Source organism: Dermochelys coriacea, chromosome 6, assembly GCF_009764565.3.
Source record: "Dermochelys coriacea isolate rDerCor1 chromosome 6, rDerCor1.pri.v4, whole genome shotgun sequence".
NCBI lineage: Eukaryota > Metazoa > Chordata > Testudines > Dermochelyidae > Dermochelys > Dermochelys coriacea.
The window spans coordinates 111,478,062-111,498,816 of NC_050073.1; the positions used below are offsets into that span (position 1 = coordinate 111,478,062).

General features: G+C 43.0%; 1 protein-coding gene across 1 annotated transcript; it reads left to right on the top strand.

The window, feature by feature from the left end:
* Nucleotides 1-2,749: 2,749 nt before the first annotated feature.
* Nucleotides 2,750-10,864, top strand: SIVA1 (SIVA1 apoptosis inducing factor). The gene is made up of 5 exons (XM_038407522.2): nucleotides 2,750-3,035; nucleotides 3,613-3,819; nucleotides 4,600-4,756; nucleotides 5,564-6,870; nucleotides 8,209-10,864. The coding sequence occupies exons 1-4, from the start codon at nucleotides 2,918-2,920 to the stop codon at nucleotides 5,619-5,621; spliced, it is 540 nt and encodes a 179-aa protein (XP_038263450.1). The 5' UTR covers nucleotides 2,750-2,917; the 3' UTR covers nucleotides 5,622-6,870; nucleotides 8,209-10,864.
* The last annotated feature ends 9,891 nt before the right edge of the window (nucleotides 10,865-20,755 follow it).

Here is a 20,755-nt window from a genome sequence, read left to right on the forward strand (position 1 = left end):
AAATTTTGCTTTCATTTACACTATTGTAAATCCAAATCAAATATTTAAAGGAATTTGAGATTTATACTGGTTTAAATAAAAATGTATCCCCCATCTTTTAGCAGTTTTTAAAGCTGTCCTGCAAGTGAGAGGGGGAATAAATAATGAATATTTATTACACATATAAGGGGGAAAATATTGAATGAAGAAAAAACTTTTTAGGGAGGTGGAGTTTGGGGTGGATGAAACTGGAAAGAGAGCTTGAATATTTTAAAGGCCCCAATGTTCATGGGAGTCCAATATTTATGATCTTGGAACAGTTCAGAAATCTCGTATAACCTCAAGGATTACAATTTATTAGCCAATTGCAACAAAAATGGAACAAAAATATTTTATAAAGTAGTAACACTTTATACTTTAGGTGGTTGATGGCATTTATGTTGAAGGCATAGCTGAGGTATGCCAGCATTTATAAACGTGTTGTTTGTATTATAGGTGGAGCAGAACCAAAATCATAGATATGAACACCTTTGAATTTTGAGGTGTTCATAATCCCCACCTATGCACAAATGTTGTAAATGACCTTTATTTTCATAATGAACAGAATCAGAACACCAGATCAAACATGCTCACAATTTGGGGGTGTTTGAAAGCTGGAATGTAAATTGTGTGGCATGGGCCTGAATGTGGCTTGCATATTAGATACTGAAACGGTAAAAATAAATAAATAAAAAAAATAAATTGCTTTGTTTTAGGAGTTAGAAAGTTTTCAGTCAACCATTTTTTTCATAATACACTAGATGATTCTTGGAAGAAGAGCACATTGAAAATGGGATTGTCTAATTTTCCTTCTTGCTTCCTAGCTTTCTTTCACAAACATGTTTTCAAAAATAAACCAAATTAGCATATTCCCAATTACTATTGGTAGTCTCTTTTGTTTTTTTCATATTCAGAAGTAGAATAACATAACACAGACTCTCAATTAACTGGGAAATTGTCACCATTAATTTTTGTGAATGTTAGATGCTAGCAAGCTTCGCCAGATCAGATCACAGTATTCTCTTCTGTTTCCAAGTCACCAGTGGATCTTCCTCAAGGCATATTGCAGTGAGATTAATAAAAGTACTCCTGGATCATTCTATTGGGTGAAGAGTCAACAGACGCGCAGATGAATCAACTCTCTCCCTACAGGACACCAAGCCACGTTGAGGCACATGAGACAGAATTATTTTGCCTTTTAGCCTACAAACTGAGGATGCCTGATCACTAGCAGATGTTGTCAAGGATGAGGCTTGTGAAGCAATTAAAGAAGAGATGTCAGCACCTGAGGCAGAATCTAATGGTTGCAACAGAAGAATTCTGTGTTTGCCCTGGAGTGGGGTGATGGCAGCATATTGCAAAGATAATAATAACAGAACATCTTGACAAGATCATATGTCAGCCTCTAGGCAAAATACCCTAAATTCTGCCCTTAAATGAAAGATCCTGCTGTGCAGTTGTAGCACATGCTGCTCACTTTCAACCCTATTTCTAAGATCAGGAGTTTTAAAATCACCCTCCACTACCAGAACGTAACTCTTATTGTTTGATTTCTCATTTCATCTGATGTAGAGAATCCAAAACTCAAGCAGCATTTGACTGAATTATTACACCCTCATCCCAAGTATGCTATCTTAGCAGATGTGCAACAGGCCACAGGTGGCGTGTGACTAAAATTCATCACTGAATTTGGTCCACTGGTTGGACCATTAGCTTACCTGGCCTGAGTATTGGTGGGGAGTGCGATAGGAATGATGATCACACTCCCATTGATCTCATATTTACCCACCTTTGTAAAGCATAGAGACAGCCTAAGAAAGGTGCTACACAAAGGCTCAAGACTGTAAGGTGCTGAATGCCTTCCACGGACCTAGGATCTTATCATGAACTCCCTTTACGTACCCAGCACCTGGCAGGTAGGGGCCCTTACCAACGGGTATTATTAGAAAAGAGAGAAGAAAGAAATGTGTTTACATTTTCAGCAGAATACTGTACCTGACTGGGGAGGAGGGTGTCTATAGGATTCTATGCCCTCCTAGGGAGCAGAGGGCTGGTGGGGGTTATGTTTCTATAGTATTGATTGACCTGTGGATCTCAAAATGCTTCAGGGACATTAAAGTTCTCCCTTTCATCCCATTTTACAGATGGGTAACTGAGGCATTAAACCCAGCCTAGAAGCCCTGGACCACAGCTTTATCTTCTAGGCCCCTTGTCACCCAAAGAGGCAGAGCAGCACCAAGGAGTCTTAGCACCCAGCTCTACCCACTAGGCCCCCTGACTCCCCCAGACCCAGAGCAGAACCCAGGAGTCCTGGCACCCGGCTCTACCCACTAGGCCCCCTGACAACCTCAGACCAGAACCCAGGAGTCCTGGCACCCGGCTCTACCCACTAGGCCCCCTGACTCCCCCAGACCCAGAGCAGAACCCAGGAGTCCTGGCACCCGGCTCTACCCACTAGGCCCCCTGACTCCCCCAGACCCAGAGCAGACCCCAGGAGTCCTGGCACCCGGCTCTACCCATTAGGCCCCCTGACAGACACAGCACAGTACCGAGGAGTCCTGGCTCCCAGCCCCCACGCCCCTCAGGCTGCTCCTTCCCTTGCCCGTAGGCAAGGCCGGGCCAGGCCACGCCACCCAGCAGCCCAGGCCCCCTCCCCCGCCATTTCGCGGTTAACGTGCGAGCCCCGCCCCCTCCACTCTTCTGCCTGTCCGCCCCACTCCCACTCCCGCTCGCCCGCGCTCCGCCTTATTCCCTTCCCTTGATTGGTCGGGAGTTGGGTGACGTCAGCGATCAGGGCTGAAAGTGGGCGGGGCCGAGCTCGGGCCTTCAGGCTCGCTCGGCCGCCGGCGATTCCTCCGCAGCTCGTCCCTGCGGGGTGTCGGAGCGCGGCGGCGCCGGGATGCCGAAGCGCTCCTGCCCCTTCGGGGACACGGCCCCGCTCCAGCTGAAAACCCGCGTGGGGCTGCGGGAGCTGAGCCGCGGCGCCCTGGGCGAGAAGTACCGGCGGGAGCTCTTCGGTGAGGGGCCGGGCGCGGGGAAGCGGCAGGGACCGCGCGGCCCCGGGCGGGAGTCCCCGGAGGGCGCGGCGCGGCGCGGCGGGGCGGTCTTGTGTCGCTCCGGGCTCCCTCCGCGGGCAGACGGGGGTTGCGGTAGGTGCCCGCGAGCGGGGCCTGGGGCTGCTCGGGGTTGGTTTGTGAGGCTGGTGGACAGCGCCATGGGCGGGCGGGCGGGCGAGCTCTGGGGGCGTCGGGCAGCCCCTTCCTGAGGGCAGCCGAGCTTGAGCTTCAAAAAAGCTCCAGCGTTATAACCCCTGACCCACGAGCTGTCAGCGTCACCTGGCAAAATGTTCCCGGGAAGCGGCCTTAATGCCAACTCCTAGCCCTCAAACGGCGTGTTTCTTCCTCTGCCCGGCCCTAATTCCAGGGAAATGTCTAGGGAAGCGGTTTTTCTGTAGGTTTCCATGCTGCGGTGAAATGGACATTGACCCAGTTAAAAACTCATCGTTCCAGGCCTAGGATGAGTTCCTAGCGTGCCCCTCTATAGGGCTGTTCTTAACGTGACCCTCTTCTTCCCATCCCTGTTGCTGTCTCCTAGAAAAGACCAAGGAGCTACTCTTCCGAGGCGCCCAGGCCTACATGGATAGCATGTGGAAGGGCAACGCAGCAGGCACTTGCACGGTCCCCTGCTTTCCAGAGCCACTTAAAGATACACAGGAAACTTGTACTAAGTACAGTTGGAACAGACAAATGCTCATTGGGCAAGATGGAAAACTACTGAGGCATTCCCAAGCAATGGAAAAGAGTAAGTGGCATCTAGCTAATTATTTGTTATATCAGCAGGTATCTGCAATAGCTTTGGATCAGCAGCATAGGGAACATCCGATGAAGTGAGCTGTAGCTCACGAAAGCTTATGCTCTAATAAATTTGTTAGTCTCTAAGGTGCCACGGGTACTCCTTTTCTTTTTGAGAGTAGTCTGTATTCGTGTTAGTCTGTATTCACAAAAAGACAAGGAGTACTTGTGGCACTTAGTTGTACTTGGAGACTATAGACTACATAAACTTATGCTCAAATAAATTTGTTAGTCTCTAAGGTGCCACAAGTACTCCTTTTCTTTTTGCAACATAGGGAAGTGGACTTCATTAGTCTCCTTCAGTGAATGTACAGAACATAACCTTTTTCTACTAGAAGAAAAGGAGTACTTGTGGCACCTTGCTGTTGCTAATGACATGTTTAGTAGATGTCATGTGGCTCTCTTTTTGTTTAAAATATAATTGATTTAAAAGCTGAGATCCTCATAATCAGTTTATACATTTAGTTAAATATAATCTGCTTGATAAAGTAGGTGTGGCATGCCACAAAATTCTGTCTTCAATGAAACTTCATAGGTGGGCTATATTTTGTGCTGATGCCTGCAGTAATACACTTTTTAGCTGTCAAAATTTCCAACACCACTAATGTAATTGCAATCATAACATTGATATGGAGGTAATCTACTATCCTGAACCTTGTAGAACTTTAAACCGCTGATGTTCAAATCTTCTGTTCTGGTGTAAGAATCTAAAAACCTATTTCTAAAACAGCTCCACCAGTCGGAGTTTCTAAAGCCTGTTCCTCCTGCATAAGAACTGTTGACATCAAAGAAGCTTGCACACAGTGTGATCGTTTTGTATGCCAGAATTGCAGCAAACTCTGCAAGTGCTGTAATGCTGTTGCCTGTTCCTTGTGTTCGATTATCGAGTAAGTGCCTCATGCAACTTTTTAGACTATACTATTTCAATAAGGGAAAGGATGCAGTATGCACCCATTCATATGCTGTGCCTTCACATACTGTATCTTCATGTTGTACCCAAGTATTCCTGAAACTTTCAAGGGGCGTGTAGTTTTGTCATTAAACTATCTGAAACAGGAAAGGATATTGTGTATGAAGTAATCTACTCTTACTGTAAGTGACTCTGCTTTCTATCCAAATGTTCTGGGAGGTGAGAAAAGCATGTCTCATATCACAGCTCTGTAGAGCTGATAGAGGAAATACATACTTGTGAAGTAGCTGGAAAGAATTTACAGCACCATTAGTGTTTCTGTAATGCAGCCGTTCTCAAACTGAGGGTTGGGACCCAATTTTAATGCGGTTGCCAGGGCTGGCTTAGACTTGCTGGGGCCCAGGGCTGAAGGCCAAGCCTTAGCGCCCCGGGCCAAAGCCTGAGGGCTTCAGCCCTGGGTGGCAGGGCTCCGGTTACAGCCCCCCTAGATGGGGTTGGAGCCCTTGGACTTCAGGTTTGGCCCCCCTGCTTGGGTGGGCTCAGGCTTCTGTCTCCTCTTCTCTTCTTCTCCTCTTTTCCTCCCCCCCCCGGGTCGTGTAGCAACTTTTGTTGTCAGAAGGGGGTCTCAGTGCAATGAAGTCTGAGACACTATTTATCTACATTAGAGCAGGGGTTAAGTCTTATAGTTCTTGTTTATGGTGAGCTTTGAAGAAAGGAGGGGAAGCTTTATACTGTGTCCAAAATAGTGTACACTCATTTGACCTGTGATTTGTTTATCTTCTAGTTACAGTGATACTGGCGAGCAAGTTCTCTGCAATGACTGCTCAATGTTTGAAGCCTGAAACTCTTTATGAACTATCAACACCTCTTCATGGCTAAGGCATCAAGTGCCATGAACATGTTTATATCTGACCCTTCTAGTGTGTGGAATTGACAATGGGATTTCTATACATTTTATGTGATATTTTTTTAATACTGTAGCTAAATAAACTTTTTTATATGTTGAAGAGACTTCTGAATTACTGATGCTATTATCTGAGGCTACAGTTACCTTCAAGGACTATCTTGAGCTGGATTCTACTGGTATAGATGAGCATAGTTCCCAGCACTACAAATAACATTTAGAATACACATTTTGTTTCTGAAGGCTGTTCAGTGGCTGCTATATTTGGATACTGGTTTATGGGTCAAAATAGTATCAGTTCACGTAGTGCTTTTTCATAGGGGGGTGGCATTGTTCTAGACACACAACCTTTCATCTGTGAGGTCTAAGCTCAGGCACTTGTCCTAGGTCACATAGCTCAAAGCAGAGTAGAATTTGACTCCCAATATGATCTGACTTGTAAATGTTCTCTCCCAAACACATTATTGGCTGCCTGAATCTTCATGGTTCCTTCTAGCATAACCTTGATCTAGAAAAGATGCATACGTGGTACTCTCCTTCGGAGTACACATCAGAAATCTAATTATTCAATAAGCAGCTTTGTATGTAACTATATCTGGACATTTAAGTTTGATGTCTACTTCAACCAGAAACTGCAGACTGTCAGTGTGAATGAATATTTTAGGAAAAGTATCCTAACTTTTTTTTAAAGTAAATTTAAAGATCATAAAAAGTTATACCAAACACTTTTTTGAATGGTGATATCCGCTCTACAGCCTTCCTTCATCCTTCTGTTTTTGTTACAGTAAAATAGCTTAAGCCTGTATTTTGTGAATGTAAAACATTCTTTGGTAGATGTTACTGTGCTTAAATATCAGGGTTTTTTTAGAGAGATTTTAGGAAACAACTTTTGAGAACTTTTTGAACAGAAAACAGTGGTTTTGAGTTAAGTTTTTTCTACAAACTTGAACCTCTGATGTCTGCTTTTTTTTCCCCCTTTCCACTTAGGGTTACAGGCTGAAAATAATGACTCTCTTCCAGGCTCCTGGAGAGATCAGGCAGTATCTGTATTTGTATTTCAAAGTATTTGTATTTCAAAGTAGTTGACAGAAGCATTTTGGCTCCTTTATCCTTACATTTTATTTCATATGAGCTTATGGTCGAAGACCACTGATAGGGATTTTGAGCCATGAAATCCACATTAGTTAGTAATCATAGAATCATAGAATCTCAGGGTTGGAAGGGACCCCAGAAGGTCATCTAGTCCAACCCCCTGCTCAAAGCAGGACCAAGTCCCAGTTAAATCATCCCAGCTAGGGCTTTGTCAAGCCTGACCTTAAAAACCTCTAAGGAAGGAGATTCTACCACCTCCCTAGGTAACGCATTCCAGTGTTTCACCACCCTCTTAGTGAAAAAGTTTTTCCTAATATCCAATCTAAACCTCCCCCATTGCAACTTGAGACCATTACTCCTCGTTCTGTCATCTGCTACCATTGAGAACAGTCTAGAGCCATCCTCTTTGAAACCCCCTTTCAGGTAGTTGAAAGCAGCTATCAAATCCCCCCTCATTCTTCTCTTCTGCAGACTAAACAATCCCAGCTCCCTCAGCCTCTCCTCATAAGTCATGTGCTCTAGACCCCTAATCATTTTCGTTGCCCTTCGTTGTACTCTTTCCAATTTATCCACATCCTTCCTGTAGTGTGGGGCCCAAAACTGGACACAGTACTCCAGATGAGGCCTCACCAGTGTCGAATAGAGGGGAACGATCACGTCCCTCGATCTGCTCGCTATGCCCCTACTTATACAACCCAAAATGCCATTGGCCTTCTTGGCAACAAGGGCACACTGCTGACTCATATCCAGCTTCTCGTCCACTGTCACCCCTAGGTCCTTTTCCGCAGAACTGCTGCCGAGCCATTCGGTCCCTAGTCTGTAGCGGTGCATTGGATTCTTCCATCCTAAGTGCAGGACCCTGCATTTATCCTTATTGAACCTCATTAGATTTCTTTTGGCCCAATCCTCCAATTTGTCTAGGTCCTTCTGTATCCTATCCCTCCCCTCCAGCGTATCTACCACTCCTCCCAGTTTAGTATCATCCGCAAATTTGCTGAGAGTGCAATCCACACCATCCTCCAGATCATTTATGAAGATATTGAACAAAACGGGCCCCAGGACCGACCCCTGGGGCACTCCACTTGACACCGGCTGCCAACTAGACATGGAGCCATTGATCACTACCCGTTGAGCCCGACAATCTAGCCAGCTTTCTACCCACCTTATAGTGCATTCATCCAGCCCATACTTCCTTAACTTGCTGACAAGAATGCTGTGGGAGACCGTGTCAAAAGCTTTGCTAAAGTCAAGAAACAATACATCCACTGCTTTCCCTTCATCCACAGAACCAGTAATCTCATCATAAAAGGCGATTAGATTAGTCAGGCATGACCTTCCCTTGGTGAATCCATGCTGACTGTTCCTGATCACTTTCCTCTCCTCTAAGTGCTTCAGGATTGATTCTTTGAGGACCTGCTCCATGATTTTTCCAGGGAATCCTCAAGCCTGTCCCTTCGAAAGGTGGCTGTCATGATAGATGCCTTATGCAGACAATGTAGGTTTAGAAGGAAGGAGGGAGAGCTAGAAAGGGAAAAGGAGTGCTTGTCTGGGTTGCATGGATGGGAAGAAAAAGGATACCGAAAGCAGAGAAACAAATGGCGAAGAAAACTTGCCTGTAATGGAACGGTGTAATGTGCTCCAGAAATGTTGTTTAAAGGGCACCTGCCTTCTTTGTTTCTTCACAATCCAGTTGGAAAGTCTGAAAGGTTTTATTTTTTTGCCTCAGAAATATCCTTTTGGTGTAGCTGTATTTTAACTCTCAAAGCCTGACACGTTTTGTTTTTAGGGGAGGATTGGGGAACTGGAGCAAGAGCTTTTCAGCCCTCCATTAAATGTTTTAAATCTTTTAACGGACTTACTCCCCTATAGGCAATTCAGCAGGGAAAAGATTTTTAGTCCGAGTATCAGAATCTCTTTTGGCTTTATTAGCTGAGGTATAGGTACTAACGGTCCTTCCCGTGCCATAACAGGAAAGACCAATCACAAACACACTCTTTCTACATTTTCAAATGTAAAATGTGTTGCTGGACATCCTGGTTCCCTTGGTGCAGTTTACTATGGAGCAGTATAGAGTTTGCTCCTGGGATACTTACAGAGCTGCAGGCAGTGGTAACTGAATATGTTCCATTACTGGAATGGGAAATAGGCCTCACTTTGTTGCATTCAGCTGCATTTGAGTTTTCTTTGTGATCACAGTATTCCAACCGTGCAAGGTGGGCACTGAAAACTTTAAGCTGGGTGGCTGCAAGTATTGGAACAGTGTAATAATGCTAAAGGTTCAGACAAAGAATAAGTCTCTCTTCTAGCTGCTGAGTTGGCTGTAGTTCTAGAGTTAGCCGTGGTGTAAAAGCTATGAGAGTAGGGGTTTCCTTTAGGCTATGGATATAACAAAATAACTGCATGAGACCTTTCCATTCCATTGCTATACTTACATTGTTCTAAGGCTCTCTGTGGGTACAACTTACACTATGTGCTTTTTTTGGTAGTGAGTAGCGTATGTAACCAAGTAGCTTTCCCAGCATGGTATAATTGCAGTGTAGACAGTGGGGTACAGCTAGTAAAGACACGCATGAAAGGGGGTGGGTGGGGTGTGTGTGTGTGTGTACACATGGCTCTCAACTTCTCCAAGCACTGTAGTGTCCCACTACCAACTGGCTGCTGGAGTCCTTCCCCGACCACAGGGAAAGGCTCTGGTGGTGGAGGGGAGGCAGCAGTGCCTCCCCCCTGTCAGATTCTTTCCTTGCTGCAGTGAAAGGCTTTGGCAGTGGAGAGTTGCTGAAAGCCTTTCCATGCTGTGGAGTCTTTAGCTGACGCTTGTAGCTACATACGGCAGTGTGGGCGCAGCTTGCTTTTCACTGCAGACACTAGTGTGTAGTGTAGACGTAGCCTGTGTTGCCTTCTAGCTTCATTTCACCCCACTGAGTTGGCCTTGCAGAATTCACCTTTTCAAAACAAAAAAGTAGATGGTTAAGATAAGAGATAACACCCTTGGATTACTATAGTTTCTTGTCTCTGAGACCCTTAATATGCAGGAAAGAAAGAAAGGGTATCTGGGAGTAAGGCAAGAGATCTAAAGTGAAATGCTGACACTTTTCTGTGAAAGACAACTCATTCCCCTACAGTGTGATGTGGGAAAACTGTAATCTATTTTTAAAGTGCATGGGTAAGCTGGTGGGAACATGTGCTGTTTACCTGCTGGCCCCATGGAGCTCAGGGAGAACAAGTAATCCAGCCTTAGAGACTATTCTACTGTTGAGGACTGTCGCTGTCTGAGGAAACTGCAATGCAGCCTTACAGCTGAGGAATGGAGCAGAGCTGCTGCAAAGGCACAGAGCCTCAATGTAGCCAGCTTGGAATGCTTGTAGTACATAAGTGAACCCTGCATCCTCTTTGGCAGGGGCAAACCCATCCTAGAATGAGTGGAGAACTCCTTGGAGATTTTCTTTCCTACAGGCCCCTTATGCAGGTTTTCACATGGAAGTGGCTAATCAAGTCCTATCTCAGTAAAAATGGTGTATAAAGGGGAAAAATCTGGTTATGCTGTACATTGATATCTTTGGGATTGTTCAGCAAGTTTGCAGGGCACAGTATGCTTTGGATATTGTTAATTGCTTCTCACTTATGGTGAAGCAAATCAGTTATCCTACTATAAACAATTACAAGCACAGTCCAAAGGCTTTATAAAATTTTAACATGGTTCATTGGATAGTAAATAAAAGATCCATAATTAAAATGGCAGTAGTGGTTTAGGATGGTTTCTGTGCTTTCTTGCAAGCTGTCCTTTGGATTTTATATTTTGTGTTATCAGAGATGGACTAAGTGACCTAACAGATCATTTATTTTTCTAGATTGACTACTTCTGTTGTGCAGCATTTTGTACCTTTTGCATTGTATAGAGGTCATTGTTTTTTAGTGGCTCAGATGTCATACAAACAAGCTGCATAGCACTTTAATTTCTGTATTGTAATGCCATTTGTGTTGCCAGCTCTAGCAATTTTAACATGAGTTTTGCAATATATTGGTGTTTTTTCTTAGCACTCCAGTCCTGGTGTCAGATGATTATGTGAGAACCTCAGCTTTCCTTTTTTTTTAAATTTCTTGCCCACATGATTTCAGAGAAAAACTTAAGGTGAAAGTTAAAGGCTTAAAAACCTGAAGACAAATTAAGACTGAAATTTATTGTTTTTAAAATATCATTTTGGGGGGGCATTTTTGAATGTTAATTCTTGAGGTTGGAAATAGTGATTTTAAATGTATTTCATTTGTTCTTCAGTTCAGTTATTTTTTTTTCTGTTCTGCACTTAGTGTAAATTTTTCATCCCTACCCAATGTCAATTTAAACTGGTGGTATAGGTAGTGCAGGTTGCTTTAAGGTTTTACATAGTGGTAATTACTTTGTATATGGATTTGTGCATTTGCTTTCAGCTATTTCCATAATTTTGTTCTTATTAAAATGTAATGGTTGGAACTAGAAACGTATTACTACTGATTGGGGTTTGTACATATTTTTGTAATCTTTTAATTTCTTCCTTTTATTCATTCTCTCGGAGGAATACCAATGTAGGTGGTAGGCCAGATCCTCAGCTGGTAAAATAGCATAGCTACATTAAAATCAGTGGAGTTATGCCAATTTATACCAGATGAAAATCTGGTCCACTGTGAATGGAATAGACTTTTTTTTTTTTTCACTGAAATATTAACCTGTTCAAATACACCTGTTGATCTGTCATAAATAAATAGACTATTTCAACAACATTTGGTAACAGTAAGATGTTTAAAAATGCTCCCATTATTTGCAGACTACTTAATGACTTAGGCCCTGATTCTTTAATGTGATCTATGTGGATCCAACCTTGCACTTACCCCATTGATGGCAGCGGGGTTCCCTGCAAGCACAAAGGTCCAGGCACACTTATCTGATTAGAGGATTGGGGCCTATGATTTAAATTTTAAAAAGTTTTCCAATATTTGAATAAATTGAAGTGCATAATGGCGAATGTCCATTGTGCTAAAACTAGTTTTAGAATATAGCCACAAGGTGGCATTGCCTTGCAAGTTTTGCATAAATTCTTAATATTCTGTTTTTCCTCAAATCATGGCAGCTGGATAGAGGAATCAAGTCATGATTGGGTCAACAGTTTTAGTTTGTAAAAACATGCTTTTACAAAACCTACAGTAAGACCAATAGAATGTTTCCAGGAACTTTAAAAAAAAGTCAGGGGGGAGATAGTTATTTAGCAAACATTCCTCTGCCATATTAACTTTTGAGGGGACTACTCATGTAAAAACTTTAAGCACATGCTTAGGTATTTTGCTGGATGAGGCTCAAGTGCTCATGTTAAAATTTTAATATGTTGTTGTTTGTCCTAGCCCATGCTAGTTCCATTTTAAAAGTTTGATGTGCCTACTCTTTTACAAGCAGATTACTCGTGTGCTGAGATTTTGATTTCTTTCCATAATACTAAGATAGTTTAAGGCTACAAATTAGATTCACAAGTAGAGCTGGACAGGAAATGGTTTTCCCATTCTATGACCATCTTTGAGATTTCAATTCTTCCCCCAGCATGCACCCCCCCCTTCGTTGTTTGTATCAAGATAAAACTGAGACCTTGGGAAAATTTTCAGAACAGAAGAAAGAAATGATAGAGATAATTTCCCTTCCCTTCTCCCCCACCCCCCCGCCCAATCCCAGATAGTCAGAGCAGGGATTTAGATGCAAGTCTCCCATATTCCATCTGAGTGCCCTAACTACTAGGCTATGGGATATTCTGAGGAGAGAGGGGTGTGTGTGTGAGAGAGAGAGAGAGAGAGAGAGAGAAATTCCACCTGGTACCTAATTCATATTGGATTAATAATATAAGGAATTGAATCATAGGAAAAATGATTCTCTCTAGTGTGAATATCCTAGTGCACATTCAAACTGAGATATTGTGATCTTGTGCAAGATTTAAAAAAAATAATCTGGTCATTGTCCTATAAACCACCTTTGTTCTGAAGATGAGTAAACTTCTTTCCAGGTGGTGATAGTTGTCAGTGTTACGGCTTCTAGAACTGCATGAAGAAACCTATTCTATTCAGTATTGGACAGATTTTCACAAGAGCTCAGCACCCAACATGCAGAACTCTTCAAATCTGCTCATACCTGTCTCAATAGAAGCTATTGTGTACTGAGCTCTTGTGAAAATCTGGTCCTGACTGTAAGATTAAAAACTGAGGCAGATAATCACCATTTTTTTAAATACACACATGGACATAAATTTCTCTATTGTTCAGACAGCTTTAGAAATATCCAGCAGACATGTAGGAACTGGAATTAGCCAAAGAGCCTTAGATCTTTAGTAGTTTGGTGAAATGTGTGTGTTTGTTGAGGAGAAGAGGGTGTGTGCCTGTCTGTGTGGTTTTTTGTTTTTTAAACAAACCAAACCATTCAGAATGATGACTGTGGTATTTCATGTTACTGAGAGCGAGTTTGCACCAGCACTAGAACCTATCTTCATGTGCTCAGTCTATATTTAAACCTACCTCCAGCAGTCTTTAGTCTGGTTTGTTTAGCTGTGGGTACATTCTTGGTAGTGGCTTATGTCTACTGAGAAATTTGCTGTTACTTACGGTTCTTATAAAATAATACAAATTCTTACTTCATCCAGAATTTAGTGAGATACTCTTTTCAGTAATTAAATCGGCATTATTGTATTATAGTGCATCTTTTGTAGGCTGCATAGCAATTGAGAGCTCTGTAGCTGAACTGATGCTGGTACAAATCCAAAGGGCCAGATCTTCAGCTGCTGTAACTAAGTGCAAATACACACTGAGTCAATGGAGCTATGTTATTTTATACCAGCTGAGGCTCTGACTCTGTTTTGGCATAAAGCTGTGATGTCATCATTTGTTTAATGATAACAATAGGCTTGGCTGCCTACACATCACAAACCCTTAGCCTGAAGAGTTTACAGTCTGAAAGGTCAGACAGAAGAAGCTAGGCTACATTGGAAAATCCAGAGATAGGAATGACTGGATTTTTGAAGTGGTAAACTCACTTCTTCTATCAAAGATGGTTGGATGGTTAATTGTGCGCTGTGATGTTTTAAATATCCAGGGTAAAATCCTGGCCTCATTAAAGTCAATTGGAGTTTTGCTAGTGTCCTCCTGGGGTCAGGATAATCACCCCTAAAATGTATATACCAGAATTCTACAGGAACTTCATCTACCCAGAGTGTAGTTCTATATAGTTATTGTACAGCGCAAAGCAATGCTACACAACAGTTTGGGCCAGGCAGGAAAGAATACTGTACACAACTGCCATGGAAGGAGGAAGACTCACTATCCAAAATAGCCACGCTCTCTTGGTCAAATTCTAACACACCTGCTCCTGCAATAAAGTGCGCTGTGAACTTTTGTGACAGCAAGTGTGGAGACCTTCCATTGTACATGCTACTGAACAGTCAGTATCCTCATTGGCACCGTGCCCCCTTATTCAAGGGCACTGGCTCAATACAGACCCAAAGTGAAGGTTTATTGTGTTCACTCTCTAATAATTCTGCAGGGGCAGATTGACATCAGATCTGGATTTGACACCGTGAAGGGGTTTGCCCCCACTGGCATCACCAGTCTCTGCTGTGGGAGCACAGATCAGCACTCCACTAGCTCTGCCCCAAGGCAGGTAGGACTGACAGGCCTGATGACAGATGCATGCTATCTGGCCCAGCAAGCCAGGCCTGGTAGTGTTTCAACTGCTGAGCCTCTGGTTTACCTCTGTTCTCTCATTCATGGGGGAGGGCTGGAAGAAAACACAGCTCTTACTGCCTCCTTTCCCTGGGGGGTTGGAGGGCAGAAGTGGCTCCTCTATAAATAGCCACATGAATTGGGGAGCTGCACAGTGGGATTGGGAACAAAGTTAAGAGAATAGTAGTTGAGGTGGGGAGAGGAGAGAGCATGGACCAGAAAAGATGAAGCAATCTGGGTGCATCTGCCAGAGACACCAAATATATGTGGGGGGAAGTCAAGTTCCAATGAGAAATGCGTCCAAAGAAGAAAAAATACCAGTACAAAACATTGAATATTATAGAGAAAACTGGCAAAGATTGAGAGTTTTTATGCAACATTAATAAATAACAGTTGCCTGGTCCATGTTTCCCTTCCAGTTCTCTGTATACAGGCAACGCACAATGGGCCAGATCCGACTAAATGGCAGCAGGGAAAAGAGCTAATACAGGCAGGGGTAACTTTCATCTTCCAGTATGAGCTCCTTTCCCTGCTTCCCCAAGGGGGTTTCACTCTGTGGAGGGAAGGCAGATGGTGAGACCAATGCCCGCCCTCCTATGGGGTTGGTTGTGTGTTTTTTTGTTTTTGGCCAGATGGGGAGTTTGAAGTTACTTTGCACTGTCATAGCCTCTCTCCATGGCAGCTTTGAGCTGCTAGAGGCTTCCACCAGGGTCTGCACCAGCCGAAACCAGCCTAAATATGTTATATATACACACATGCTGCGAGTCTATACATCTGAATTCATGCTACTGTGGCTGTACTCTAGGAAAATATACCTGTGTATTTGGGACTGTTACTTTGGTGTATCTTTTTTCCCCCTTCCCTGGAGCCTGCGTGTACACTGTGTTATTATGGAAGGATTGCTTATGAGCACAGGGCTGTTGGCATCTGCTCTTTTTAAAGAAAACCTGAGTGACAAATTTTTAGATAGGAGAACCCCAGATAGTGCTATGGACATTGCAGCCAAGGAGGGTAGATCAAATCTGAGTGCTGTAGATTTCAAAAATGTCCTTTTTAAATAATGACCAGCCATGTTTTGACTTCTGCTCAATGAGGAAAAGGAGTGCTGAGTAGTCAAGCTTCAAGCAAGGTGGTTTTAGTCATAATTGTATTTTAAAAATACATATTAGATGCTGCACTGCTATTTTTTATTTAGGGATTGTCTGATACTATCATTACGGCGAATTTATTATGCCGGATTCCAAATCCATAGATTGAGCATTCAGCAGCTAAACTTCTATTACATCAAAGACCCTGGGGGAAAGAAGATGATGTTTCCAACAGCATCAAACTTCTTAGACATGTTGCTGTGTAAATGTACTATTTGGTTAGGACCAGATTTGGATACCTTCACTCTATTCATATGGAACAATAACTAGCCTCAGTGCATCTGGATTCCTTTGAAATCAGTGGGACTACTTATGGAATAAGGTGTGACTCCAGAATTGTCAGTTCAGGTTGGGTCACCTTTTCCTACAAAACTGTTTAGCAAAGGGAAAGTTTGACTTGGGACATAATTCATTTGTAAAATCTGAAATTACGGAAAAAAACTAAAGGTGGGCCAGGTTTTGATTCCTTTAGCTACATCTACACCACAAGCTGGCGATGCGATTCCCAGTTTCTACAGACATGCTTGCACTAGTGCTCTTTGAGCTACTGTACTAAAAAGCATTGTGTAGTCAAGGAAGCACAGGCAGGGGCAGCAGTGGCACAGGCTAGCTGCCTCAGTGCATACCCATAGCATCCAGGTGGGTTTGGACTCAGGGCAGCTAGCCCATGCTACACCAGCTACACTATTATTTTTAGTGTTCTTGTTCAACGAGAGCTAGTGTGAGCATGTCTCCTACAGCTGGGAAAATACACTCCCCGATTCAACTGTAGCCATAACTTGACTCTTAAATAGTCGTGCATCACATTGTGCCAACTCCACCTGCATAAATAAACCTATTATTCCTCTTCTCCGGCCCTAGCCTCTAATTTATTCTCATGCTTTTCCCCTCTGGTCGTCTTCTCCAGTTGCACCAAATGACGTTACAGATCTCCTTCAAATCCTCTGATACCTCACTCGGCTTGGACTCACCCTACCCTCCGCAGTGCCATCCATTCTTACTCTAGTGCCTACATTTTACTCCTCAAATTTTGCTAATTTTATATCTAAAAATGAATTAGTATTGTTTGTGGCAACTGAATCATGAGACAATTCCTGTAGCATCCTTCCCTTTCCTCCTTTTGCAGCAATATTGCTTTGCATTTTTATTATTCCAGTTTATAAAAATGCACCTGTTGTGATTTCTCTGCCCAAGTACGAGTGCTATGAAGCCATGTGTGGCAGCAACATTAACTAATGAACTTTGCTACCCTAAAAAGGCTTCCACCCTGAACCTCAAATCCTCAAAGCAAGAATGAAGAGAAAGGCCTTGCAACTGTACCTCAGCAGTCAAACTTACTCTGTTGGACCAAGGTCAGAAGCTAAATTTCAGAACATAGGGCTGTTCACTGAGAATACCTTGCCTCACACAGCTAGGCTCTGCTGAAATATGATGAAAAAAGTGGTCTTTTCAAGTATATGGAATCCAAAAAATGTTTCACTAAACTGATGGGTTAGTCACACCCATAAGACCAAAGACACAGCAGTCCATGGAGAAGAGTGAGGGAGTGGAGTATAGTAATGAAATGGGTTGGTTTGAAATGATTGCTCTCTGACAGAGCAACTAGTCATCATTTCATAAGAATGCAACACATATGCCATTAGACTGAGCTAAGAAATGTCTGCACTCAGCAACATTTGGGATAATAGGCTGCTTAATCGCTATATGCGCTGTGTGTCTTTTCCCGTTATTAAAGAAGTTGATCTAAAAGGGACAAACTTGCTTGTTTGCAATATACGCCACCCAGGAAAAAAAACAAGAAACAAAACCTTTCTTCACGGACTGATTTCCTCAAATGAGCTTTAGTGATACACTGCTGTGAAGCCTACAATGAGGTGGACCAGACCTTCATCCTAAATCCCTGCTTAGGAGGCAGAAAGTTGCTTAACATATGTTCCCAGTTCTTGTTAAGTTTGGCATGGGCAAACAAAGAGCAGGATCCTCAGTCAGAGAAAAATATTCAGAATTGTCAATAGTACAAGTCTCATAGTTACTACTTAAAATAAATACATGTAAGCAATTCAAAGTGGCAACAAACAGAAAATGGGTTCCAGGATAAAGCAGAGTCCCTAAAAGAGTTTAGGTAATCATGAGCTTTAGCCTGGAATGTTTAAAAGTCATGATATTCAATTGGGCAAGGAAGACATCTTGGATTCAGGTTCAAGCAGCAGGTGAGCTATTTCACTCTGGTTGGGAAAGGAGCAGTAGCTGTGAGATGTGTGGAACCTAAGTATTTGTAAGATGAAAATGTATTGTAGGGGGAGGAATGGGGCATTAAAGGGAGCTACTTTTCTCTGAGGTGCCAGTCGATAAAGTTTTGGGTGTTTGGAGACCTTCTAAATATTACAATTGCCTAGAGAACACAATGCTTTTTGCCCAAGTTTGAAGGGAATACACTTCGGCATACGCTAATGGAATATGCGGTGCTTTTCAGTTTGCCAGTAGGAGAGTACCAAATGTGGTTTGCGTGACCCACTGTTTTTTGTCTGATCTAAAATTTCTTCAACCCTGTGACAGGCAGAAGCAAGGACACTGCATGCCTACTTCCTTGTCAGCGTTCTGAAGACCTCGTCTTGCCCTGGCTGTTGGCCTCAGATAGATAGAGGCCTTGTGCTTCTCATTTGCAATTTTTCCTCTCCTGTTTTTACTAAGTGGTTCCCAGTCTGAGGTCTGTGAACCACTAGTGGTCTGAGGAGAGCTGTTTATTACTTGTATTACCATGGCACCTAAGTCACGTACCAGGACTATACCGCACAAACAACAAAAAGGCAGCCTCTAGCCCAAGTAGCTTACAATCGAAGACGAGACAACAGATGGATACAGACAGATCAAAGCTATAAGGAAACAATGAGACAGTATTGGTCAGCATGACAGGAAGTGGTCTCAACCCACCAACAGCTGAATTGTTGTCAAGTTTTTTGTAGGCATCACTTTAAAGGAGTTTTAAGAAGGGATTTGGAGGAGATAATACGTAAGTTTTGTAGATGTTTATGGCGAGTTCCTCCAAAGCATGTGGGGCAGCATGGGAGAAAGCCTGTTTGCAAATTTAACAAATGGGAGATGGAGGTTGGCCTCGTGCCGATTAGACGACATCCTGATTCTGAACGAAAGACAATAGATAGGGTGAGGATAGGCCATGAAGTGTCTTGTCTTGAAAGTGAAGACAAGTAGTTATGTCTGATGTGATAGAGAAGGGAAGTAAAGAGAGAGTGACATGGGCAAAGTGATGGGCTAGGAAAATCATCTTTGTGACAGCATTCTGAATAGATATGAGAATGGAAAGTAGCATTTGTAGAAGCCAAAGAGAAGGATGTTATGATAAAAGCCTGGATGAGAGTTTTAGCTGCGTGGAAGGATAGAGGAAGGCTGTATTTTAGGGCTGGTCTACACTATCGCTTAAGTCAATGTAACTTGCATCACTCGGGGTGGGGCCTTTTTCATACCCCTGAGCAATGCAAGTTACATTGACTTAAGCACTGTCCACACCAGCACTATGTCGGAGCGAGACGATCTCCCGCCAGCATAGCTTCTGTCTCTTGCAGAGGTGGAGTAATTATGCTGACTGGAGAGCATTCTCCTGGCAGCAGACTGTGTCTTCATCCAGATGTGCTACAGTGGCACAGCTGCATCAGTGCAGCTATGCCAATGTCGCGCTCTAGCATAGACTTGTCCTTAGAGACATTATGCAGAAAAAATCTGCAAGACTATCCTGGCTGTGGGGACCTAGAGAGAGGGCTGCATCAAAGATGAGCCTAACAGGTGGGATGGCAGGGTGTTGTTCACAGTGATTGACATGCAACTGACTCTCCTTGTCTTCATCTACTAAATCATAATGAAAGTTAAAAAGATGTTACATTTCCATGTAAGCAAGTGTAATTGCCATAGAGATATCATGCAATCAGAGCAAGATGGGTGGTATAATCGCAAATGGGAGGGGATATGACCCATGAGACACTCTATTAAGATGCGGACCATACTGTGAAACAGAATTGGTGACTGTTTTACTCTGTTAACACTGGCTTCATTAGTTGGTTCTTACTGATTTGCAGGGTTTTGTTGTTGTTCCGCTAAGTGGCATTTTGTGTGGTGGTATTGAGACAGAATCTATCACTGCAACAAACTGGCAAAACATCCCAGCGAGATATAATTTTCCTCTGGAGCATTTGAGATGGATTGTTTTGCTGACTCTGTTTTTCTGCATTTGGAAGGCAAGGTCGCTCTTTGAGAGGTTTAAACAAATAGGCAGAAGTTATTGCAACCTATATTAGAATGCCTTCTATATATGTTGGCTCAGAACTTGTCACAACTTGTAGAATCATAAAATTGTAGGACTGGAAAGGACCTTGAGAGGTCTTCTAGTCAAGTACCCTGCACTCAAGGCAGGAATAAGTTTCATCTAAACCCTCCCTGACAGGTGTTTGTCTAACTTGCTCTTAAAAATCACCAGTGATGGAGATTCCACAACCTCCCTAGGAAATTTATTCCGGTGCTAACTACCCTGACAGTTAGGAAGTTTTTCCTAATGTCTAACCTAAACCTCCCTTGCTGCAATTTAAGTCCATTGCTTCTTGTCCTATCCTCAGAAGTTAACTAGTAAATTTTTTTCTCCCTCCTCCTGGTAACAACATTTTATGAACTTGAAAATTGTTATGTTCACTCCCCTCCATCTTCTCCAGACTAAACAAACCCAATTTTTTCAATCTTCCTTCCTATGTCATGTTTTCTAGACCTTTAATCGTTTTTGTTGCTCTTCTCTGGACGTTTTCCAGTTTGTCCACATCTTTCCTGAAATGTGGCACCCAGAACTGGACACAATACTCCAGCTGAGACTGAATCAGTGAGGAGTAGAGCAGAATTACTTCTTATGTCATGCTTACAACACTCCCGTTAATACAGCCCAGAACGATGTTTGATTTTTTTACAATATTGTTACACTGTTGACTCATATATAGCTTGTGATCCACTATGACCCCCAAATCCCTTTCTGCAGTACTCCTTCCTAGGCAGTCATTTCCCATTTTGTATGCGTGCAACTGACTCTTCCTTCCTAAGTGGTGGAGTACTTTGCATT